The sequence below is a fragment of the Mus caroli genome, unplaced genomic scaffold (assembly GCF_978045245.1).
Source record: "Mus caroli unplaced genomic scaffold, Mus_caroli_1 scaffold_16, whole genome shotgun sequence".
NCBI classification, from domain to species: Eukaryota; Metazoa; Chordata; class Mammalia; order Rodentia; family Muridae; genus Mus; species Mus caroli.
The window spans coordinates 26377783-26403774 of record NW_028227271.1 but is presented as its reverse complement, the minus strand read 5'-3'; the positions used below and the strand labels follow the sequence as shown (position 1 = coordinate 26403774).

Sequence of the window (25992 nt, the reverse complement as noted above, 5' to 3'; positions counted from 1 at the left end):
CTTGTGGTGTGGGCAGCAAGCCCAACTCGAGCGAGAGGAGGTGGAGCTGCCTGTGGCGGGCGAACCCACCTTGGTGAAGAGCCTCCACCACTGCCAGTTGCGCAGCCTGAGGTACGCAGCACAGTTCCTCTGTAGGACCTTCATGGCGGTCAGCTGCTGCTGCCTCTTGGCAAAGGCCCTGGAGAGGAAGGCACAGTCAGCAACTCAGGGATGAGGAAAGCACACACCAACAACCCTGGCTCACAAGTCACTCAACACACATGAATGACAGGGCTCAGGTCACCCAGAAACTGCCCTGCACTGAGGTACTCTCAGGCACAAAGGACCTACAAGAACCAGTGATCTACAAAAACTTAGTGCAAGATCTAACTGTGGTCTTGGTCATGATTTCCGTCTGTGCCCAGGGGTCGTGGGCTCTCCAGCCCTGCCTCCTCCCTGCCTGGGTTGCTGGTGGACAGCATCCGAAGCTGATACGCTGGGAAGTGGGTGGTAAGGTGTGGGGAGAGGGGTTCCCTTTCTCCCGACACCACAGCTCATGCTCACTTCCAGGGCTCAGAGCTCACACTGGGACTGTCCAGGAGCACGTCTGCCTGCTGCAGCAGGGGAAGCTGAACATGCTGATCTTACACTGTGAGCTCAGGGTATCCATGAAGGATGACAGGCAGGGGCAGGCCTGGGTGTCATCCCCACATGCTGACAAGTGAGGATAAAATAAGCAGACACTTGGGACAGTCAAAACTCAGTTGACTGACTCCCACTAGACTCCTTCATAAATAGCCATTTCTGCCCATTGAGAAATTCAGGAGGCAGAGGGACCACAAGAGCCTGGGCCAGTCAGGTTCCACGAAGCCCCAGAGGCCTTCAACCACAGCTGACTATACTGCCCTCAGCAGCAGGAACACAGGTGAGGTGTGTGGGGTAAGGGTCCCTGCAACGTACTTCCTGGCCAGGTAGCCCCTGCAGCAGGCCTGGAAGCCAATGATGACATCGGTGATCTTCAGGTCCCGCTCTTCCTCCAGGTGGGCTAGCACTCCTGCCCGGAAAAACACTTTGCTCTGGCCGATGCGGTACAGGTTGCTGTCAAGCTCCAAGGCTTTGATCTAGAGGGAGGAAAGCAGACCACTGACTGCACCACTCTGCACACCAGGAGAAATGGCCAGGACTTGCCTCAGCCCAGCCATCCCAGGGGGTCTCAAAGAGTGGCTGCACCTCCTGAGGGAGCCTTCTGCCCCTGGACCAGAGGGCTTGGGTCTCAGGGACACTGAGAGTAGGCGTAACACAGAGCAAGGTGACAAAGCAGACTGTCAAAGAAATACGGGACTCTTCAGAGACCCTGTCCACTTCCTGCCTCTGCACCTGGAGTCATACTCCATAAATGCTCCACCAGGACTTCCTCCACTGGGAAGCAGCTCAAGTTCACTGGCATCAAAATTAAAGTAAGGGCCTGCATGGGCCTCAGGACCCAACACCTCCTGGAGACCCTGGCTTATCCCTCTCTTGAGGCCACTTCCGTCAACTATGTGGCAGTGATGCTTTAGTTTTAAAAAGAAGAGCAGACACAAAGCAAATTAACAGGGCCTATTTCCCAGTAGGGCCATGGGCACCTCCGAAGAGAATGTCAGAAACACTCAACACAGGGCCCAAGCACCCAGTGAGCCCCAAGCAAGTTTTAGTCATCATGACAAATGTGGTTAACTCCAGCCAGAGCAGCTGCACTCCTTGGAAAGCCCACACAGGGTGTTCTCCGTTGTCAACTGACTGGATTTAGAAACCATCCAGGAGACATGTCTCGAGTGCCTGTGCTAAGAAGGTTCCAGAGATTGCCTGAGGAGGGATAGGTGCCACCATCCTATAGACTGGGGTCCTGAACTGAATAAAATGGGCAAAAGGAGAAAGCAGCTGAGTGCCGCTCATTTCTCCTGCCCGGTGAAGACGCCATGGGATCAGCTGCCTCCCTGTCTTCCAACCACACCCTCTTCTCCATCATGATAGACTCTACCCTCAAAATTTGAGTCAAAATGATCCCTCTCTTCCCTGAAGTTGCCTTTTGTCAAGTACATGGTCCTAGCAATGAGAAAGTAACTAACACAGACAGATATGTGCGCCAGCCTGTCTGTCTGGGAGGGATTTAGAATAAGGGCCCACAGGCACTGTCAATGAATATTCTACATGGGTTCTGGAAGACACTTGTTCCTAAATTGCTGTCTGTCAAGAAGTTCTGGTGGAAAGTCAGAAAAGTAGGGATGGGTATGGGCCTGTCCCCTGCCTGTCCCTAGCTCTCTTACAATGTGACAAGACCTAGGAATAGCCATACCCATCTTTCCTGAAGAGTCAGGGAGAGAATTCTGATCCCTGTGAAAGGCACATAGGCCACCCCACAAGAAAGTGGCTAAGTCTGTGGAGAGGAGGTAATCCAGACTGCAGGGGAAATTTCCCCCAACCCTGGCTGACGAGCATCTGGACAGCAGACAGCATCCCCCTGCCCCACGACCTTCCCCATCTCCATCTCCCAACCATTGAACGTAAGTATTGAGTCTTTTTTCTTCCAACTCTTCATATCAGCAGCCCTGCCTTCATGACTCTTGAGACAGCAAGCAGTGGCTACTCAAAGAGGCCAGGCCGGGAATAAAAAGATGCATAAGAAACACAGGAAAGGGCCCAGGGTGGGACTGAGTCCCCGAGTGTGGCTACAGTGCACTGGGACCATTGCTGATTAGACCAAAACCCAGACTGTGCACTGCTCATCAAGCCAGGGCGAAGGGTATAGGCAAGGAAAGTACAAATGTTGGGTCGGCCCCTGGACCACTCAGCCCTGGCTGTGAGCTAGCTGCCTATAGACGCACTGAGTACACGGCCAAAGGAAAAAGGTCAAGAAAGCATTGGGATTGCTCCCCAATAGACCAGAGCAGCTCCTGTCAGAGTCCATCTCCTTTGTCCCAGTCCTTGGGGTTTGTCCTGGTTCCAACATATCCCTGACTACCCGATATCTTTGAGGGCAGCCTCTCAGGGCGCTAAGGAAAACCAGAACCTAAGCACAAGCAGAGACCACACAGCACAGGCATCTGCAGGTCCAAATGACCACTGGCCACGCGAAGGTGCCCACCCCAGGGAGCTGCAGCAGGACTCACCATGAGCACACACGCTTGCTTGCCATCCATGAAGCCCTTCGGGATGGAATTGGGGGTGAGGATCTCATACCTGGGGGAGGAGAGACACTGGTCACTCTATCCACACTTCACTTCTGCATGGACTACACCTTAATCAGAACCCAAGGCCACCCTTGAGCAGGGTTGCAGTACTGCTCACTGGGTCTCCCAAAGACAGACTCCTACCCCAGTCACACCCTGCTCCTTTCTTGGCTAAACGGCTACAGGGGAGTGAGCTTGGAGAGGACCTGGCACACTTCAGACACAGGAGTAAGCTGCAGGCTGTGCCTGTTTGTTCCCTGCTAAGCACAGAGTCCTCATCTGGAACCCAGGGACAGGCATGCTCATAGGTTCCCTGGACACCACATTTCAGCCATGAATAGACAGCAGCACCATGGCAGCATCAGCATTCAGCACTCAACAGCAACTAGACAGACGATTAAGCCCAAGGCACGAGCCCCTGCACAGACAGCGGGAAGCTGCGGCACCTGCCAACCCTGCTCCCTAAGTTCCCTCAGCAACCATGTATCTGGCGGCTCCCTTTGCACCCGCCCGTCATCAGCCCCCGAAATGAAACCCCGCACAATGACAATCTTGTCCTTCCAGTGACAAGATGGGGCAACTCTCCTCATGCCAGTGGTTGTGTTGGATCGATCCTCAGGCAGTTGAATTTAAGGTCCCGTTTGGTGGCCCTGTCTGGAAGGCTTAGGAAGTGTGTCACTGGACATGGGTTTTGAGAACTTAAAGACTTGGTGCCATTTTGAGTTTGTTCTGCTTTCTGTTACAGTTAGAGATGTGAGCTCTCAGCTTCCAACTCCAGTACAGGCCTGCCATCACACTTCCCACCATGACAGTGATTCTTACTCTGAAACTATAAGCCCCAAATAAACCTCTCCTTCTTTAAGTTGCCTTGATAAAGTCAGTGAGACAGTAGTGGTACCAGAACTAAGAACCATCCCCTACAGGGCAGAGGAAGGGTGCAGAGACCCTGCTTGTCATACATGTGAACACAGCCCTGGCTGAAGGTCCCTTCAGGAAACAGGCCACCCGAAGCTTACTCCACATGTAGCTTGGGCTAAAGGCCTAGGCCAGCTCACCTCTGCCGGAACTCCTGGAAGACCACTCTGTTGGGAAAGCCCTGGCGGCAGATTCGGATGCCCTCAAGGACGCCATTGCAGCGCAGCTGGTCCAGCACCAAGTGTGGGTCCAGTTTGCCGGCCTGGAGAGGAAAGCACATGGAGACAGTCTCACTGTGGTACCCAGGAGCTAAGGAGCCCTGCTGCCAGGGGTGCAGCCAAGCATCCGCACCTTCTTCTCATGGTTTGGAATGATGCAGCGCACGAAGTTGGGGTTGGTATTCCTCAGCGTGGCCATGAGCTTGGCCAGCTGCTCCTTGTACAGCTGTCCGACGGTACGGAACATGCCCTTCCGGGTCTTGAAGGCACCGGGTAGTGCTGTCTCAGACATTCCAGCCACTTGGTCCAAGCCAATGATCCGATCCACTGTGAAGAACATATAGCTTGTGAGTGCCACTGCCACACTGAAGGGTCAGGGGCACAAGAGAGACACACATCAAGACAAAGAGGAGAGTCTATATGGAGCTCCTGCCCTTCTGCCCTGAGCTGAGACGTACAAGGGTCCCTGGATAAAACAGATCTGACCTAGGGAGGAGGCAAGGGGGACGACAGCAAAGCACAGAAGCACATCTCTAGTGCATTGTCAAGGCAGATGTGCTCATGTCCCCACCCTAGCCAGCCTGGAAAGCCCCTCCAGGGCTAATGCCACAAGGTGAACCAAAGAAGTTGGAAATGTGTTTGGAACTGGGAGGTTTCCCTGAGCTCGGCTCTGCCTTAAAACCTGGCTTAGCACATATAGATTCCTGTGGTTCTAGGTTTAAAAAAAAAAAAAATAGTATCTGAGTTCCCAGTGACCTTTTCTTAAAAGCACTGGCCTAGGAGCCAAGCAATGGGATGTCCAGATAGGCTCTGCCATCATAGACGGGATCAGAGGACTCATTATGTAGGTCCTCCCCCAGCAGAAACCTCTAAAGCAGGTACTGGGGCAGTCCATGGGAGCGCTAGAAACAATTCTGAAAACCCAAGCTGCCCAAAGTATTCCTAAGGGTCTTCCTGGAACATTTCACAGTATTACATGGTACGTGGCTGCTGCCCATCGGTCTTTATCTTCTAGACCAAGCCTACAAGGCATGGCTCTTATCTGTATAGTCCACACCCTGCAGCAGTGAAGTGAACAGTTTCTCCAAGGTAACAACAAAAGCAAGTCAACCCAATCCAAGCACCAGCCGCTGGTATCAGCTTAGAGCAAGGGCTGGTATTAAGTCTGAAGGCAGCTCTGACTTCAGTACCCTGCCATGGGGCCAGTTACATAGAGTGGCCTCCTAAGCCTGGGGGTGAGTGGCTGGAGGAAGCACTTGGGTCCATGGCGACTGGTCCCTGTATGTCTCCTGCTGCTGACCTACACGGCTAGTGCTCTCTGGAGATTAACTGTTGAAGGACCACACGCTGCCCTTCAGCTAGATACAAAGCAGCACACACTGCACCTGAACCTCGGGCAAGACACACAGCTGTGCAAGCAGAAGACGCAGCCTCTAGGGGGAGCTCTAAGGAAGCTTTCTAGTGGAGGCCTCTGCCAGACATACTGAGGACAAGAACCCCGGGTAGTACAGGGAACAGGCACAGAGGCAGGAGTCATGGGTGAGGAAAGTAAGACAGACACGTGCAAGACTTGCACAGCCCTGGGTACGCCACGCCACACACGAGACCCCAGTACAGGCAGGCAGGCAGCCAGTCACCTGATTCTAGGTGGAGAATGGGAAAGCGGCGATAGAAATAGGCTCTCTGAGTGCTCTGCATCTCTGCAACAGAGAGGTTAAAGCAAGACCCAGGCGGAGGAGAGGGGAAAATGAGAGGCAGAAAAAGAACAGCTTCAAGGCAACCAGCCTCCTGAGGAGGAGAGGCAGAAGTGCAGGGACGCTTGGGGGCTGCAGGCCCGCATGGTTATGGCTGGGGCTACCTGCGGAAGGGGCCTGGCCACCTGGCCAGAGAGCCAGCAAAGCCTGGGGAGCCTCTGGCCGGGAGGAGATGCCTAGGGTGCCACTTGGGGCAAACTGTCCCTTTCAATTCAGACAGATCTTCCTTGTGAGCGTCACAAAGGACAAAAGACACCTGACCAATGTCATGGTCCTTTGTATGGTGGCTGGGTCCTGTGTAGACTGGGAGGAGGACAGGCCCAGTGTGAGGCAGGGCTGGAGGGCAAAGGGCAGGCGTACCATCCTTCCACAGCTCAGAGACAAACTTGTCTGAGGACTGGTGAAGCAGTGTGGCGATGTTGTCATTCAAGGGGTCCATGTTCTTCATCAGCCACTCGTCGGCTTTATAGTCCACCTGCAAGAGGCAGAGACCGGCCATGAGTTGCTCTGGGGACACAGACTCTCAAAACTGCTAAAGGGACATGGAGAGCCCTGGTATGAACAACCTCTGACCTGGTACAGCCATCCCCGAGAAGCAAGTGACAAGGGACAGAGGCAACAAGACACTCTCAGAGGGGCTGCAAATGGAAGCCGGCCATTAACAACAACACAAGCTGACATGGTACGGCTGAGGGAATGATGTCACAGCTAGCCACAGAATGCTGTTGTCTTTAAAGTAGTAAGAACACAAGCAAAAGTCCTTTTGATGTCCACCACAGACTACACTCCTGTTAACTAACATTATTTCTGCTTTCTCTTGTCTTTTCGGAAACACCCACGTTTCCTGTAACTGCATGCATTGCTCTAACCTTTCCAAGTACATTCTCAACAACACAAGTCCTACTTCCATTGTAGAGGATCCCAGAGCCATACAGGCAGAGCAGCGGGCACCTTGGCCTCCCTCCCTCTAGTCCACAGGGCAGCGGCTGCCTCTGAGGAACAGGATGGAGCTTCCTTTGTCCTAAGATCAGCACACACATGCTATAAGATGCTGAGCACTCCGCCCCCCACCTCCCACGCCCTAGGAAACAGACGCGGCACAGCTATTTTCATTGGTCAGACCCTGGGTGGCAGGCAGTGCCCCACCTTCCATGGGATGCACCATGCAATAGCAGCGTCCTGTGAGCTTCTGTGCTGGTGACTGGGCACTGCTGGGAGGCGGGAGAGACCGAAGGCCAGGAAGCCTTCCGAGGGCAGCTGTGTAAACAGTGCTTTGGTTTTACTGTATTTTTCTGGGGCATTTTAAGAGAGTTGCTTCAGTAGCCTAAGGAAGCACACGGACCTCACAGAAGAGGCCAAACAACACAGGCCAGGGGAGCATGGAAAAGGCTCCAGGTCACCACTGAAGAGGTGCCAACAGTCCAAATGGTGCGCCCCAGCTAGTACTGAAGACTGCGGAGAGCAGAGACTGCCAAGCAGAGAGCAGCTCCCATCTTAGCATAGGCTAAGTTAGGCTGAGGCTCCAGAAGCACACACACACGGATGAATGCTAGCCAAGGGCTGAGCGCAGCTCTACCACACACCAGCTGTGTAGCCCCACGACAATAGCTGCTATCTAGAGCAGGGACAGCTCCCTTCCCCCTGTGATAGAACACGACTGGCAATGTCTGGAGACAGTGTGGGAGGGTGCGACAGTCGGAATTCTGTGGGAGAAACCTGGGGTGCTCTCAACACTGCAGAAGCACAGGCACAATAAAGAGAATCGGCTGCTAAAAGCCAAGACGCCTCACCCTGGAGAACTGGCGTACAGGAGCTCACTTCGTCTCTGCTCCCAGGTCGGGAGACAGAAGCTCAAAGTCACTCAGTTCCTAAGTATCAGGGTCTCGTTTCAGCTCCAGATTCCAGCCCCTCCACCCCTAAAACACATGACACCACAGCCCTGACACCCAACCATATTCTTCAAGCTTCTAACACCAGAGCTAGGCCTGGGGAAGGGGCTCTGAAAGCCGGGTGCAGCCTTGCTACTCTACCACACATTATCACCTCTGCCTGGGCCACACCTCCACCCTTCTCTGGCCACCTCACCTTGCCGGCATAGTGGATAATGCAGAAATCAGCCTTGTCCTTCAGTTGCTTGGGCTTCTGGAACTTGGGGTGGGTGCCCTGCTCCTGCACCACCTTCTCCACGAAGCTCTTGTCAGTGGCCTTAGGAAACCAGCACTCCTCATCTAGCAGGGCCAGGATGCCCGGGGGACCCGCCTGGAGGAAGGGCAGCAAGGGCACAGGGTGAGCAGGGTACGGAGCTACGCCCGCCCACTGGAGGATCCAGGTACGAGAATCCTCAGAATTCTCACACAGAGGATGGGCATTCTCCAAAAGGGAAAAACTGTCACTGAGATCAGGACCTGCATTAAGAATTCTGTTTTAAGACGCCTCTGGAGTCTGGGCTTCCACTGAGAGACGATGCACTGTAGCGGGTCTTCAGCAGTGACAGTCACTAGTGAAGCCAGTGAGACTGACAAATGCACAGCTCCACGGCCACACCCCGAAGTGTCTAGTGCCAGGTTGCTCAGAGGCTGCTGTCTCTGAACTAAAGGCCCCCCTCCCCAAGCCCTGGCCCTCACACTGTGACTACACCACTGCTTAATGTGGAGACAGGAGGCCTAAAAGAGAAGAGGAGAGAGCCCCAGAGACCCTATAGTCTTCTGGACACTGAACTTCTAAGAGATGGTTGCTCAGTCTGACACTTTGGAGCCAGACAAGGTCCTGACAACTACAGATTCAATTAAGGAAAGAACAAAAACAAGACCTTGAAAGGTCAGCATCAAAGTACATGTTCCATGTCCCACTGCCGCTGACAGTGTTTCAAAGTGGTCAGACTTTCTCCTGGGCCTTCGGAGAATCTTTCTATGTGAATCAATGTCTGGGGTACTACAACCAGATCATCCAACTGCACTCAGGAGCTGACTCAGAGATGGAAACAGGTCAGGCTTCGATACAGTGCACAAACCCAAAAGTCCAAACCGAGTGAGTGCCTTAAACTCCATCAGGCAAGAGCTACAAATATGGTCAGATTTAAGGAGGAGGAAGGCTTCTTCTAGTCCCAGCCATCTCAACAGTCAAGGCCATGGAATAAATGCTGTGTGGCTGTGTTGGCTCCAAGCAGATTAAAGCTGGGTTTTATGTGAATGGCTGCACAGTGCTGTGCTATAGCAGTTGGGGTAGGGGAAATCTTACTTCACAAAAGCATGCCGTTTCTTTTAAGACAAACTGGTCAGCACCTGCTGGATCTAAGGAAAATAGAGTGTTCCGGCCCCAGTCATGCCTCCATTCAATTAGGGCGACTCTGACAAGGGCTTGGGCTATGAGCTCTCTAGACAGCAGAAGACCAGACACCCGCAGCCAGCACGGGACTGCAGGTGTGGAGCAGGCACTGCAGAGAGGAGCGAGGCGCCAGCCAGACCAGTGCGGCTCTTACCGGTTTCTCAATGAGGTCGATGCAGGGCTGCAGGTCCAGGCCGAAGTCGATGAAGTTCCACTCGATGCCCTCCCGCTGGTACTCCTCCTGCTCCAGGATGAACATGGTGTGGTTGAACAGCTGCTGCAGCTTCTCGTTGGTGTAGTTGATGCACAGTTGCTCGAAGGAGTTCAGCTGCAGGAGGAAAAAGGCATCAGAGAGGTCCCTCCTTCCAAGCAAGGGCCCAGGACCACAGGGAAGACGAGTGCAGGGAATGTTCGCTGTGACACCTCCAAGCACTGCCTGGAGGCAGCGGGCAGCCAGAGATCTGCCATACTTGTGCCCTACTCCACAGCAGGGAGGCTCTGCCCTCTGTGGACAGCTGTGCTCTCTAGCAGGCTGACAAAGCCCTGCTCAGGATCGTGTTATGAGATTAAACAAAGTGGCTGAGCAAGGAAAGTGTTTCGTTGACTACATTAATCAAGCACCAGGACATGGAAATACATCTGTGCTCCTCATGAACAAGGATTAGCTGCGGGCTTCCTCTCCAAAGACACACAGATGAATGAGAGTGACGGCAACAGATCTCTGGGACTCTGCTGCTACCACGGTGGCAGCGCGCTATACTCAAGCCACAAGGGAAAAAGTTACAACACTTCAGTGAGCTCCTGGGTTCTCTGAGGTCCTCCTGTGAGCTGCAGATGTAGGCTCTCACCAGCTCTTCCTACTGCATCTCAAAGCCTTCATGAACAGGAACAATGTGTGACCTCAAAATGCAAACTCTGGCTGGGAGAACTAGCACTCAGGCAGTGTCTGCCCATGAAATCTCCAGGAGCTTGACCTCCAAGGCCAGCCCCTCTAAACCTGTCGGCTGGCCGTGGGCATGCACCTGTGGTATTTAACGCACACCAACAGTGTTCCGATGCAAACAAGATTGCCAGTGTGAGCAGCTACGGGACCCTGACCAAAAGAGACTCGGGACTCAAGGAGATGCCAACCAAGAAGCCAAGGCGGAAGCCCGGGAGTGTGAAGGCCACAGCTTACATCAAAGATCTCGAAGCCAGCGATGTCCAGGATTCCGATAAATGAGGCACCCTGCCTCTTGGTCTTGTCCAGAGCTTTGTTGATACGAAGCACCAGCCAGCGGAACATCCGTTCATAAGTAGCCTTGGCCAAGGCCTCAATGGCAAAGTCAGCCTAGGAACGACATCCGGGGACATGAAGGTTAGATACAAAGTCTGAAAACCGTGTGCCTCTGCCCCAGTGACTTCACTGTGAAGCTTTCCCCAGAAACAGCCTAGGCATGGAAGATGGGGAAGGTATTCTAGATCCTCACTGATGTTCTGTACGATGACAACAGCTGGAATGCCCCATGCCCCACAGCACAGTGGACCCAGATATTTGCAAAGACCTTTGTTAAAACAACAGTTGCATAAAGTATTTATAAAAGTGGTAACGTCCCAAGGCTTGCTTCAAAATGACACAGATGAGAAGGAGGGGAAAGACTGACCAAGACTGGAGATCTACTCAGGTTCCTCGGGACAGGCACAAAAGGGCGCCATTCTATTGCTTTTCATGTTTCTAAAGCCCCATAATAAAAAGCCAGATTGAAACTAAGTTAAAGGGGAAAAGAGTCTGCAGGAAGTAATAATCCTCATGGGTAAGACAATAAACACTGCTGCTTGTTCTGACTTTGTTGTATTTTCTGAAGTGTTTTTAGCATTTTTTACTTGGGGTTGGGGGGGCATCAAACTTTCTTGTTAATTGTTATGGACATGAACAGTTGGCAGCAATTAGGAACACTGGCTTTTGAAAACAACATTCTTGTCTTTTCTGCCATGGCCCTTATCAGAAGCAGCCACAGGCTCCCAGCTATCCAGTGGGATCCTTTAGGAAGAGCCTTCATCACGCCATCTTCCAAGAACTGGCGCCCCATAAAACCCCATGACCAGAGCCATGGACAAAGCCAAAGGAGGAGGAAGTCTGGCCTTCGAGGGCAGCAGGCCCAGGAATGACAAGAGCACTTGCTTGGCAGATGGTAAAAACCCTGCTTGTCTCTCAGCACTTTGTAGCAAGGCAGCAGGTGGTAGAGAAACAGCTACTTGGCTTGAGTTCCAAAGATGATGGGGCCACTGCTGATACCAGGAACCACGGCACAGAAACAGTGAGGCCTCGTTTTAAGCAAGGCAGAGTGCAGCATCATCTTGAGCACCTAGCAGCCTAAAGGCAGCACTTGCCAAAGGTGGGCCTGGGCGTGTCCCCCAGCCTTGGGTCTTTGGCTGAGCTCTGGATAGGAGCGCTAGTCAACAATTCCCACACAGCAGGCAGCCCAAAACAGTCTCAACACCGCACAGATGCAGGAACATCTTCCCAGGAAACGCCCAGGCCGTGTGACACACACACACACACACACACACACACACACACACAGAGAGAGAGAGAGACACACACACAACAACATACCTGCTCTTTAGTCTGCGCCTTCTGCACATAGTCTCTGCCCACCTTGATGCGCGGGGTGAGGATGCCTCTGGTGAAGTCGGTCACATTGATCCCCAGGAGGTGGGACACCTTTTGAGCAGCTAACAAATTCAAAAAAATCAGGCAAGGGTGAGACATGGTTTAACTAAGCTCACATGTAGCCTGTGCAGAGAAGAAAGATGCGAAGGCAAACTGAAGCTAGCCACTGAAGCTAGCCACAGCGTAGGCCTCCGCACACAGCAGGAGACCAGAGGCTTCAACCAATGTTAATGCAGGTTTCTATCCAAAACCAGGCCTTCAAGAGGACAGGCCCACCCGAGGCCCAGCAGTATGTAGTCCCACGGAAGTATCCAGTACAAAGCCACGTACAACCCACGCTGAATGTTTTTAAGAAACTGCAAGTGAAGACAATGCTGTAAGACTCAGACAAACAGGAAACAGTAGTGGCTGAGAGAAGGGAGTTACATGGTGTCACATCCTGACCACTGCAAGGATGAAGCTCAGGTTACTTTGTCCCTCGAGCAGAAATGGCTTTTAGCACCAGAACAAGTGGTTTGACTTCAGAAACAAGTGAGCAAAACTCAGGCCAGGAAAGAAGACCCCTCGGTCCCCTTAGCTCACTGGTGCAGATGCTTACTGTGTGTAATCTACATTTGTTCTAAGGATACAGATGGAGGGGGGCACAGTAGTGCACAGCTATAATCCTAGCTACTAGGACAGGTGACTGCAGAATACCTCAAGCTCACAGCCAGCCTGAGCAACATGGCTAAAATCCAACTCAAGAAAAGCCCAGAAACCTAAAAACAAAACTGGCGGGCCACACACCCACAAACACAGACAGAGTAAGGAAGAAAGGGGGGGTTTGGCATTTCGGCTGATTTTCTCCTGAGCACACCCTCAGTTCAGACGAGAGCATGGTGTTACCTGTGTTGTCTGGCATGGACGCCTGGTCAGTGTTCCGTTCCTTCTTGAAGGCAATGTTGCCAAGCTGAAGGACCCCAGAGATGACCCGCAGCAAGCCTTTGGTGTTTAGGAAAGATGGGCCAGAGTGGACAGAGGTTGGTTATGGGTAGCCAGTCCAAAAGAGATCCTCCGCTAAGTGTGGGTACTGCACTTCCCGGGGGTCAGAATATCAGGCCGTATCTCACAGAGTGGAGGCTACCAGCCTTGGGGGCTCACCACTGCTCCAGATGGTCTGTCTCTCATAGACCTCTGCTTGACAGTGCTAGTCAGACACAGGTCTGATAATATGTTAACCTTTCTTTTTCTTTTCTTTTTTCTTTTTTGAGGAAAGGCTGTTCTGGCTGTCATGGAACGCGATCTGTACACCCGGCTGGCCTCAAACTCAGAGATCCAACCTGTTTCTGCCTCCCAAGGGCTAGGATCAGCGGCCCATGTTCAGTCTTTCTAAGCCTACAGTAAGGACATGCTTGTGGCTCAAAGCCCATTGCCTGCTTTTACAAATACCGTTTTATTAGGACAGTTATACTCCTCCCTCTGTTAAATAGTGTCTGCCACTGAGCAGAGCATCTCTAGCCCGCCAGCCTCTCCCGCTCTCATAGACTCATGACTCTGTTTCCTTTACTTGCCTGTGCTGTCAGCAGGAACAAACACCCTCAGGCCTATTAGTTAAAGACTTCCTTCCATTTCATGGGGACCCCCCAACCCCAAAGCCAACACAGGAAGTTTTCTACAGGCCCCTCATCTGCCTCAAGTTGTCCAGGAGCAAGCCAGCTACTCTCAGCACCTCTGCCACAGGAAGGCCTGGCCTTACCCATCTGCTCATCCTCTGGGATGCCCATAATTCTCATGGCCTCCATTGTCTCCTGGAACATGTCCTTGTCCTGCTGCCCAGGGATGGTGACGTGCCCGTTGGACAGGAAGCGGTATTTGTTGTATGGCTCCAACAGGAGATCAGCTGTGAGAAGAGGAAAGGCATGGTCAGTGAGGTATGAGACTCACAGGCTCCAGGCATGCTGTGATGTGATGCCCAGGACCGCTCTCTGCTGACTCAGCAGATACAGCTAGCAATTACGTAACTCAGAGCATCAAAGCTCTGAGGCTGAAGCGCTGCCTGTGCCCCGCTTCTCTTCTCCTCCCAGCGGGGGCCCCCCGACTCACTCTTCAGGTGTTCTCCGGCCCCAGACAGCAGGTAGTAGAAGATGTGGAAGGTCCGCTCCTCTTTGGCTTGGCGGATAGCACGAGATTTCTCCAGAAGATCTTTGGGTAGGTTAAAGAGTGACACGACATGCTGCGCTGGAGGGAAGGCAACCCCCTGCCTTACTCCCATCTCCATCAAAAAGAACTGAATGTCAGCAGGAAGGAAGAGAGACAGAGACCGGCAAAGCAGGGCAAAGCCAACCACCTTGCCTCCAGCCTTCAGAGAGACTGCTGGACTAAGCGTGCAGCTCACACTGGGTGGGCCACGTCTGCTTAAAGAGGTTCTGCTGAATGACAGTACTGTGGAGACATTCCACAAAGGCCACAGGCTGATACAAGAGAGACACAGAACAGCAGCCACCATGGGGCTACCACGCAAGGGCCCCACTGTCGAGTTCCGAGTTCCGGGAGTTCCCTCCTGATCCAAGGACCTCTCCTCCGAGCCCCAGGTCACATTTCTAGTCAGCTCCTCCATGAGCCAGCTGTTCTTGATCTTGTCCCAATGCCACACAAGTGCTAAGACAGTAAGGCCCAAGAGAGGGGTGCTGAAATCAGGAAGCAACCTGTCTTCTATAAGGGCTGCCACTTCCCACAATGTCCCATCTCTTGATTCCATCAGCCATAAGGATACAAGTCTCAATGTTGGCACCAACAATGTAGCCATTGACATCAAAGTTGATACGAATGAATTTACCCTGAGGAGAGACAAATACAGAGGACATAAATCTCAGAGAGAGGGAACAAGGGGTCCCACCCAGCCCGGTTCCTGTACCCAGAGTCTGAGGAAGACCAGAAGCTCTGTGTTTTAAAAGCTGAGCCAACATAGGTACTAGGCTGATCAATGTGCCCAGCCTGGGGTGGGCTCCTGCCTGTCTTGGGCAGTTCTCCCTCCCATGTGACCTGACCCTGGGAACCCACTGGCCGCTGGTATGACAGGGCACAGACAATGTTCCTTCACTGGCTTGTCCCATCTTCTGTGATCATTCTAAGGCTGTGGTCATTCTAACTAAGAGGGGGAGGGGCAGGGCCATGCTAACAGGAACTTGAACACCAACTGGAGAAATGAACAAAACCTCAAGTCTTTGTTTGGGGTAAAAGCACCAGGTGGGAAGCCATAGTGCCAAGATAGGTGCCCAGCGCCCTGTCTCCCGAGAGCAGGGTGCCACCAGCTGGTACTCACGAATCGAGAGGAGTTGTCATTCTTCACCGTCTTGGCGTTTCCAAAGGCCTCTAGGATAGGGTTGGCCTGTAGCAGCTGCCGCTCCAACTCCCCCTGTGGAGGAACCCAGAGTCTCAGAGAGGCCAGGGAGCAGCGTGGGCTAAGCCTGAGGGAGGGGCCTGGGAGCTGCCACCCTGCCCTCCTCCTTCTGCTGTGCCTTTGCACACAGGCTGATCAGAAACTAACCTTCGAGGAAGTCAGGAGGCTATCGGCTCTGGGAAAGAGTGTCGAGAGTGGGAAGATTAAAACAACCTGTCTCTGAGACAGTCCTATGCCCCGCTGGCCTTCTGTCCCTTTGTGTATCTAACCCCCACAATTTTCCTTTGCATACAAGGACAGTCATCAGGTCCACAAAAGATACAAGTTATCCCATCCAGACAGAGTCAGTGGAACTGTCCCTACGGGCTCCTGCCTCCAAACCTTCCCTGACATCTAAATGAGGGATCGGTGAAGCCCCAGATATTTATCAATAATTTTCACAAATCCTATCTGTACAATTCTGTTGTTTGTTGGGCGCCAGAAGAAACCCTTGTACGTTTTGTTCCTGGACCCATGGTGCTTACATAGACAGACAGCTGCCCTGTTTCACAGACTCAGGAACTGAGGTTGGGGAAGGAGGGACAATCTGTTCAAGATCACTGAGCCATGAATCAGCAAACTCAAGTCTTCTCCCTAACCACTGCCAATCACTTTGATACCCCTGCCCTGGCCACTGGCCACCATATCAATTCTGCAAGCATCGATCAACAATGGTCAAAACTGGCTGAGGACCTAGGACCCTTTCTTTGTGACAGTAAGAACTCTGGAGGGGAAAGTGCTTGGCTCCCACCAAGCGGGGTTGACATTTATCAGCAGGGCTGGAGAGTGGCCAGGGCTTTATGGAAACAGCAGCCACCTGAGAGCAATGAAAGGCAACCTGGAAGCAGTGGCAACAGCTCTCCCAAGAGTCAGCAACACCACACCTGCCTTCCAGCCCGCCTGCCGCAGACAGACCACCTGCCTTCCAGCCCGCCTGCCGCAGACAGACCACCTGCCTTCCAGCCCACCTGCCGCAGACAGACCACCTGCCTTCCAGCCCACCTGCCGCAGACAGACCACCTGCCTTCCAGCCCACCTGCCGCAGACAGACCACCTGCCTTCCAGCCCACCTGCCGCAGACAGACCACCTGCCTTCCAGCCCACCTGCCGCAGACCGCATGTCTACAAGGCACCAGCAAGGTTCTGGAGTCCACCAGAATTCAGAAATGAGCCAGGTTAAGTCTCCTCACCCTGCCACCTCAGCCAGGGCTCCCCACTTCTGCAGAAACTTCCATGGTCCAGTAAGGTAAGTGGAGAGGTCACTCTACTCCTGAGAAAAGGGTCAGTGAGGCCAGGCCATAGGGCAAAGATGGCCACAGGATAAGGATAGCCATGCCCTCAGTGATGGCTCTGCATGCGCACTTGGAACCAGTAGTCACCAAGTGCCAGGATCCCCCCTCCCATAAGCCTTGAGCAGACCGGGATCAGCCCACAGGCGACCCACATAGCCAGACTTGGATAGAAGCTGCTCACTGCCCAATGACACTCCTAGCAAAGCATAGGCCAGGCTGCCAGGATGGCAGGGCCACTCCTGTTTCCTCAGAGCGAGCCTCTGCCTGCCTGACTTAGAGGCCGAGCTCAGGCTTCCTGTGTGAACGCACACGCAGCTGCTACGGAGAGATGGATCACTGGGCCAAGCGGGAGCAGTTAGAGCCCACTCCCCGCCGCTGACGGTGAGAGCTTGCCTCACAGACATCCAACTAGGCACAGGAGAGACTCTGTGAATCAGATGTGCACAATGGGAAATGTGCTGCTGTATGATCCTACATTTCAAACTGCTAGTCCAGTTTCTAAAAAACTTTCCTGGGGTTGGGGTGGGGGTTAATTTCAGCGGGGGGGGGGGGGGGGCTCCATTAGTACATTTAAAAAAAAAAAAAAACCTGAGGGAGACAGGATGGCTGCTCAGACTACACAAGTCCACCCTGCCTGTCCTCTTAAGTAAGCTCAGCTCTGAAAACCCACAGACCTAGCCAAGGCTGCATAAAATGTCTGGTGGGCTTGGTCTGCAGGTGTGGGCGGTTAACTCAGCCACTGCAAGTAAGAGTGCTCTCTCCCAGAAATGTTGTTCTCCCACTGCAAGCAGGTCAAGGATGGAAAGTCACAGTACAGCTTCAGGCATGGCAGACAACTCCACTGGCCAGTGGCCTTCGCAGTGACTGCACAGCGGGGGCAACCAGCCAGTCGCTCCAGCTGGAGGAGGAGCCGGGCACAGAGCGCCCACCACGGGATGTCTTCACAACTTTCTACCCACATCACCCTACAGACCCCAGTTATTTGTATGCCGGAGGCCTGCCTTCCCTCTAAAGTTGGAACCCAGACATGAGACACACAGGGCCATTTTACTGCTCTCTAACTAGGGTCTTGTCTCTTGTCCTCCGGGACAGAGACTCCAGCAGCACCCTCCTAAAAACCAGTCACATACCAAGCATTCAACAAATAGCTGGGAAATAGATTTTACTCCAAATTCAGAGACAGAAAACCACAGCCAGAGACCTTCTAACCTCACAGCGCTGTTTTTAAAACAGGTCTCCTATGAAGAATGGAAAATGGGGGGGGGGGGAAAGTAGTGGGTGGAGAGAGAAAAGAAACTTTATTAGTTTCTAAATATAATTCCTAACACCCCATGGAAAAAGTTTCAGAAAGTCCCAAGAAGCTTGGCGTGTAAGAAGTTGTTTCTGGCCTGGTTCCAAAAGACGGTACATGGGTGTCGTGCAGCGGCACCCCGGCTATGCATGCAGACACACCCCACTTACTAGTGAACACAGTGCATAGGACACCAGTACAGTGAAGCCAGTGAGGTCAGCAGAGCACCCCAATGGCCTTGGGGTGACATCACTGGCACTTAGATTTCTCAGGGCAACCAAGGAGACTCCAATTGGGACCTCCCGGCATCTCTCCTGGCATCTCTCCCAGCTTGTGCCAGGAGACGAGGGGCCAGTCATCTGTGACTGGTGTGCACCGCCAAGCGTGTGGGGCTCTGGGAAGGCAGGTGCACATCCTACCATGCGGAGATAAGAACTGCACAGGGCCTAACTGGAATTCAGGCAGATCTGGAGCTCTGAGAAAAGCCAAGTGATGAGGCTGACCCAGTCAGGAACTGCCGTGTGCGTCACGCCCAGCCCTCCTCCCGAGACCATCAGTGAGCTGAGCCTCTAGGAACAGGTCTAGCTGCAGAGAGTGACAAGGTGTGGGGTGAAAAGCTGCTCAGAAGAATGTACGGAGTCCAAGGGCACACGATGGCAGAACACGCATTCCTGGTGCAAACGTGCAGTAAAACGTGCATCTCACCTAGCCAGGGCACTGGAGTTCCACCACAATCCACCAAGGGAAGAGGGAAAAAAGGAAGTAAGATGACTTTCCAACTGTGCTTTCTCAGTGAGGGGACTGTCCACCCAGAGGCATTGGCTCACACAACAGAACAAGGATACTGGGATCGAAGGCAGGTCAACCCAAGTCCTTCTGGCCTCCATCGCCTTGAGAGCCACGGCTTGGGCTGGCTCTGCATGCAGCCATTAGCTGCCATGGCAAGCATGTTGGCTCTGCATGCAGCCATTAGCTGCCATGGCAAGCATTCTGCTGTGTAAACCCTGAGATGGCCCCAGTTTTCATAGCAACTTGGAGAATTCAGAGGCTGGGGACCTGCTGCTACCCAGCCACTCCCAAGACCCTAACTAAGCTGCCACCTAGGGAAGCAGGGAGCCTCTGCGTGTTCCCAAGAGCATCCTTTAAAGATGAGGCCTCCCTCCTTCACTGCCCTTCCCCAGGCCCGACAAGGCGCCAGCCACTCACCTGGTCCTTCTTGCTCTTGTGTGAGGAGGCCACATGTGCCAGGTACTGGATGACTTTCTTGGTGTTCTCTGTCTTCCCTGCTCCAGACTCCCCCCTGCCAACAGAGGGAAGGAGCCCTCACTGAGATGTGATTGTATCCTCACCATCCACCCCACACAGCAGCACTGTCTACCGCTCTGCCCTTCCGTGGGTACCCATGAGGGAGCCAACATGAAGAGAAAGGAACAACAGACCGAATGTGATGCTCGGGAATCTTCTCTCAGTCTGTTTCCCATGGCCCACCAGAGCCAAACAAAAGTCAATTGACTCATACCCACTGCCCACCCTGGTCACTTGGCAACCTCCAGACCCAACTGTTTAGCCGTCAAGGAGGCAGCAGTTGACCTGGGAGCCAAAGACACTTATATGTGCTCCCTTGAAACATCCCTGGGAGGCAATTTCTGCTCCATGAACTCCCACCTCCTTAGTGAGATGGAAAGTAGCCATATCAGACCAAATCAGAGTGGGAAGGCGTGCTGGGGTCTGGGAAAGCCTACTGGTGGCTCATGCTGGAGCCTGTGGTGCTCCTCTGCTGTCACACACACCCACCCACACTTCAGTACTTGAGGAGGGCTGACAAAGGCCTTGGTTGTGACACAAAGCTCCCTGAGACCACCGGGCATAGCCCTGAGTCCTGTCTCAGGGAGGGGAGGGGCCTGAACTAGGAATGAGCTTATCAACCTGCTTTTGACAGGAATAAGAGCAGGGATGAATGAGTTCAATCCCCAGCACCACAAATAAAATCATCAGAGCAATAAACACTACCACTACACACACACACACACACACACACGCACACGCGCGCGCACACACACACACACACACACACACACACATACTCCCTCCCTCTCCCTCTCAGAAACACTTACGTGCACAGGATGGACTGATCTTCCCGGTCTGCAACAAAGAGGATACCAGGTTACCTTGGATAAGAAGGAAAACACCGCTCCCTTCCCATCCAAGTTGCCAAGATAAGAAACAAAGACTTAAATGCTTCTCTGAAAGGACCCTCCCAGGCCTCCAACCTGGGCTGACTGTGGATAGCCTCAGATGAGGGACACCTACAATGGCAGAGCCCCAGGCAGCTGCCTGCCCCCAGCTCTGGCTGCACACCCCTGCCCTGCCCACTCGGTCCCGTGAATATCAGGAAAAAATGTCCATGGCAGGAACCTGCAACACTGCCCACATTTACGCAAGGAATACTGTTTAAGGGGCCAGAAATCAGAGCAGGCAGCATGGCAGGCCTAGCTTGCAATGGGACAGTCCCAGCGTGGGCCACTGCCTCACAGAGTCTAAGACCAGAGATGGTGGCCTTCTCTGAGCCCCATGCACTCCTCTATGTTGTGAGGTAGCACGTGTAAAGGGACACATGTGAATCCACATACATGGTGCTTGGCTCATGTAAGGCACAGTGATGACAGGACAGAGGGAGCCAGGGAGGAATGGCAGCTTCTAGCATGCACCTGGGACAGCCTGCTCTCTGCACCAGTGGCGGGAACTTCCAACAGCCACCCTAGCTTCACAAATCCAGCAAGAATAGGAATGTTCTTCTTTGCATGGAGGGACAACCACAGTTCCCTGCACTCTGAAAGCTAAGCTAAGATGGTCAAGCTCCAGGAAATACGCCGACCTCAAACCGTACAGTTAATTAAAGCAGTTGAACCCAGCCCCCGGCCGTTTAGTAACATTAGAACCGCAGCGAGGTACCTGATGGTGGCGCTTCACAGCACAGCATACACTGGCTATCCACCCTACTTCATGATTATTTTGATAAATATAACACACAAAACAGACCTGGTGCTGACCCTGTGAGTACAGTAAACTAGGAGGCCACTGTCATCTCGATGACAGAGCAGCAGTGGCCCAAGGAGGAGATGAGGGAGCAGGAGAACCGGTCAGGGGCACTGGTGGCCGCTGGCCATCATGCTGGCACTCCTGGCTCTCTCACAGGCTCAGGACCCCATGTGACAAGGGTGAATGACTCATAGCTTTCTGTGTGCAAGGCCTTGGGACATAGACTTAGTCGTCCAATGGCAGACTGACCAGGCAGATCACCCGCCCTCCTGTAGGTGAGCTTTCTACACAGTGCTGAGGACACACAGCCATCCCTATTCTATCAGGACTCATGCAGGAAGCAGGAACAGGTAGCCTTACTCCCCACACAGGCAGCAGCTGCCTCTGCCCCCAGCTGCAGCCTTCATTCTAATCTCCCAAGAAATAGCCACCAAGCCAGCCACTTGGGAGCCGCAGCAGAACCATTTGCTGTGGACTAAGGCCAGGCAGGGTGAACCATAAAGCTGACAAACCAAAACCAAAAAAACAAGAAAAAAGGAAACCATCTTGGAATGGGAGCCCCATCATCCCACTCACACCAATACCACCCCACCTCCCCGAGAACTACTCAGACAGAAGTCAAGAAGGGGGCACTCAACCTTCCTTCCCCTCACCCTGTCCCCCCACTCCCCAAAACGCATTCGTCAAGGCTGCCAGACAAGGACTGAGCTGGAGTGGAACAGAGCCTGGGTGAGATGGCAGGAGGGGCTGGGGCCAGGCTAGAGGAGAGCTGGTTCCACCCCTTCTTCCCCAACAGCAGTGTGGCCCACAAAGCTGAAGCAAGCATCTCTGTCATCCCAGGCCCTGCCCTCCCCCAGCAGCTCCCTGTGGTCGGCCCCAGCTGTGGCTGCAGGCGGGCATGTTTAGTCACCGCTCCAGAGCAGGCAAGAATGTACCTGCGTGTGCTGGCGAGGCACGAGTAGAAAGGGCCTGGTGCTACCATAAAAGGAAACATTCTCCATTCCTTTCAGAAGGCACTGTTTCCCAGGGCTGTCCAGGCCCAGGCCCTGGATGACTGGAATTCCTTTATGTGAGGAGGAGTCAGAGAATTATTCACTACTGAACAGGAAGCAGGGTGGCCAACCCACACGGACACACATGCACAAAAGCAGAGACATGTAGGCAGACACACAGAGTGTGTGCCCTGGTGCACAAGAATGTGTGCAGAGACATGTAAGCAGGAACACAGTGCACAAAGCAGCACCTACACAGACACCTGTGTGTAAACAGATCCACAGCATGTTATATACTTATGTACATACACATACAGGCCTGCACGTGCTCCAAAAGCTTAAAGCTCAGAGCCAGACTCATGAGACCTCTGCCTACCCAGGACCCTTAGCTCTGCCCCTTGACCTGACCTCTCCGCTGCCATTGCAGCCCAAACACAGGCTCAGAGGAATCCCAGCTTCTTCCTCAGACTCTGCTGAGCCACTGCTTTCACAGCGATGCCCTGCCAAGAGGCCTCCTCCTCCATCTGAGTAAGGCCCCAGCACTGAGCACGGAGAAGCCACCTGCTTAGAGTGACTCACACACTCTCTAAAGCCTCAAGAGCCTTACAACTCTTTCTGGAAGTTGCAGTCTGACACCTGACCTCCTAGGTGGTCAAAGGACACACTCAGCACTCAGGAAAGGCGGGTGACTCTTTCACAGCACTATGTTTGAAATCTGCTCCTGAGCTCAGGGCATCCCTTACAAATAAGGAAGTCCCAGCAAGTGGTAGGCCTAAGCCAGCTCATTCTGCTGCCTGCCATCCTATGTGTTCAGTTAGGGACATGGACACACACATGGACACAAACACACACACACACACACACACACACACACACACATATATACAAACACGTGCATGTGCGCGCACCCAGCACTCAATGACATTGCCTCACACTGTCATCTCTGTGGCTGAGGACACTCGCAGGCCTCTGGAAGCCATTTATTTCTGCCCAAGTCCATACTTGGTCCTATACAGTCTAACAGTTTATTTGAAATGCCCTTTTGTCTTTCTTCTACCCTGGGACCTGGAAGGTAACAGCCACCAGCATAACCTTATTCAGACACAGGCTCTGAACCACCAGGACCCCATCTCAGAGGATGTAGGCTGAGGTAGGGCTGTGGGTCTCAGCCATGGTCTCTAGAACTCTCAACAGCCACAGCCTTCCTCAGTCAGAATCTTGACAAAGCCCTGAGCAGGGGACATTGGCTGGCAGAGAGCAGTTTGACTACTATTGGTCCATACACCCAGAGCAGTTAGAAAGGAAGCCATTAGCCCTGCCCTTGACCTCTGGAATGAGCAGGGTCTGTTCTGAAGACCTGTGGCAAATAAATGCCTGAGGCCCACTCAGAACTCTTTCCTTAGCCACCCCCACACTACATCACCGAGCTCCTAGCAGAACCTTCCAGAACCGCAAAAAAAAATAAAAATAAAAATAAAAGGTTTCCATGAGTTAAATACTCAGCAGTCAAGCTCTTGCTGCCCTTGACTATATTTAAACCCAGAAGCCCCAAGGCTGGGTCCACAGAATGACATCAGAACTGATGTGGCCACCCTGAGTAGACAGGTTTCTAGCTAACTCCGAAGACCACCTGAGGCCTGGGCAGGTGTTTCATCCCAGGCATTTGGAGTCCTACACACTGGGGGAAGGGAGCAGACACACTATGGCTCACTTCCTGTCAGAGGAGCTATGGCTGATTCTTGTCCATAAAAGGCTGTGAGGCTTTAGACTACTAGCACAGTGGTGACATCAGCCAGACAGGAAGTACAGGAGGAAGGGTGCAGGCAGCTACTACAACTGACTCATGGCTGGGCTCAGAGAGTGTACCTCCCTGGAGGAACTGTCACAAGGCCATAACTGGCAGAGTGCCTCCCTGAGGGAGCTCATCTCCACGTCCACTGGGTTCTCTGGAGCTGAGAAGCAAATATGTCAAGGCAGGCAAACGTGCCTACCCAAGTCAGCACTCTGACAAGCAGCCCCCCTGCGAATGTGCTCTGGAGAAAATTGCACATCAGACCTGAGGATGACTTACTGTATAGGCAAAGCGACTTCTGCACTGGCTCACCCTGAGCAGACACTGAAACTCCAGCGTCACCTCTCAACCCCATCTAGATTTCAGAAGCCATGGCACAAAGGATTTTGCAAAGCATATGAAATATGGGGCTCTGGTTCAAAGCTAGAAGTGAGAAGGCCTTAGAGTGGCCTGGGGATAAGGCCACAGATCCTGAGGGACCTGATGATTTGACTGAGAGAACTCAGGCCTTTGTCCCAGTAAAAGCACCAACCGGCTGGGTCCAACCTCTATGCAAAGGCCACGGCCACTCATGATGAGAGCGAGCCTCTGATGCCATCTCCACAACCTGATCACAGCTTGGGTGACAGGCTTGGGAAGCAGACAGAAAGGCGAGAAGAGAGGGTGTGAAATACCACTTCCTACTGATTAGCAGAGGTTGTAGACAGACTGCAGGTCTTCTAGCAGACTCCAACAGACAGCCCTTTAGGAAGGAAGCCCCTTGGGGGCTGGAGAGGGACTCAGTGGTTAAGAGCACTGACTGCTCTTCCAAAGGTCCGGAGTTCAATTCCCAGCAACCACATGGTGGCTCACAACCATCTGTAATGGGACTTGATGTCCTCTTCTGGTGTGTCTGAAAACAGCTACAGTGTACTCATATACATAAAATAAATAATCTTAAAAAAAAAAAAAGGAAGGAAGGAAGGAAGCCCTTTGCCATGGTCCCCCAAACACAGAGCGTGGTCCTGGATATACAGGTAGCTCACTGAGCAGCAATGCCCACTAGACAGACAGATGGACTTGGGCCCACACCTACACTCCTCAGGCAGCCCTCCCTGCCTGGGTGATTAGAACAAAGCTCCAGAGATGACCTGCACTGTGCTGAAGCAAGCAAAGCCCTAAACAAGCTTTCTCTGGGCCAGATGCACCAGCAAAATTGGACTCTTTCCACTTCTCTGCCAGCAAAGCTGAGACAAAACGTTCTCGATAGCAGCCCACCTGGCACAGGCAGCTCCAACAGGTTTCTGGCCTGGAAATCCAAAACCACATGAGTGCCCACTACCCATGACAAATGTACAACCCCGCTGCCCCACCTCACCCAATAAGCTCAGAAGCATAAGTTAGAGAGGCATGAGACTGGGGACGCCGCCTTGAAAAAAATGCTGGGGCCTCCAGCAACCTTGTCAGTCTACTAAGAGGTATACTGGAAGCTGCCAAGAAGAACAGGCCATAGGAGCACAGTGGCATACCCTCGCCTTTCAGAAATACACCTACTACTGTATTTCTTGACCAGATGAAGGTGTACAGACAAGACTATGAACATACTATAACCCCCACTCCCACCCCCAATCTCTACTATCTGAACACCAAAAACATCTTAGGTCCTTGGGAGTCAACCCTGAGTTGGTACCCAGGTCAAGATTGCAGGAACTTTATGTGCGCAGGTTGCTCACTTTGACTTCAGGAAATTATTTTTGCTCATCTGATAGCTTTACTCCTGAAAGCCAATAGGGGAATGAAAGCGACTCTGCTCTGAACACAGCACTGTCTGGCCCTAGGACACTGACTGGGCCATAGCCCCACCGCAGAACCCAGGAGGGCAGGACACACACTGGTACAGCAATGCCGACAGCAGGCAAACGTGGTCTGCCCACTGGATTTTACAGTGGATTTTTAAAAGACAAGTTTTGCATATGTGTATGTCTATGTGCCTGGTGTCCTCCAAAGCCAAAGAGGGCACCAACCAAGCGGATGGAAGGGACTCAAACCCTGGCCCTCTGGCCCCTACAGATGGATTTCTCATATTTACCTCTGCTGGATAAGGGTGCACTGATTCACAAAATCATGAGGTCAGCTT

The 25992-nt window shown here is 52.9% G+C and overlaps 1 protein-coding gene across 1 annotated transcript in view; it reads right to left on the bottom strand.

Annotated features, from left to right (window-relative positions):
• Myh9 (myosin heavy chain 9) overlaps positions 1–25992 on the bottom strand; it is an 80132-nt gene that overhangs the window by 16055 nt on the left and 38085 nt on the right. Inside the window, exons 4-20 of the mRNA XM_021182804.3 lie at positions 20168–20195; positions 19260–19353; positions 15354–15446; positions 14805–14868; positions 14135–14233; positions 13788–13931; positions 12938–13033; positions 11996–12114; positions 10577–10729; positions 9554–9727; positions 8161–8334; positions 6436–6550; positions 4455–4648; positions 4244–4365; positions 3129–3198; positions 940–1100; positions 70–178 (exon numbers count right to left, since the gene is read on the bottom strand). Coding sequence (XP_021038463.1) covers positions 70–178; positions 940–1100; positions 3129–3198; positions 4244–4365; positions 4455–4648; positions 6436–6550; positions 8161–8334; positions 9554–9727; positions 10577–10729; positions 11996–12114; positions 12938–13033; positions 13788–13931; positions 14135–14233; positions 14805–14868; positions 15354–15446; positions 19260–19353; positions 20168–20195 — 2009 coding nt within the window. The remainder of the gene's footprint in view (positions 1–69; positions 179–939; positions 1101–3128; positions 3199–4243; positions 4366–4454; positions 4649–6435; positions 6551–8160; positions 8335–9553; positions 9728–10576; positions 10730–11995; positions 12115–12937; positions 13034–13787; positions 13932–14134; positions 14234–14804; positions 14869–15353; positions 15447–19259; positions 19354–20167; positions 20196–25992) is intronic.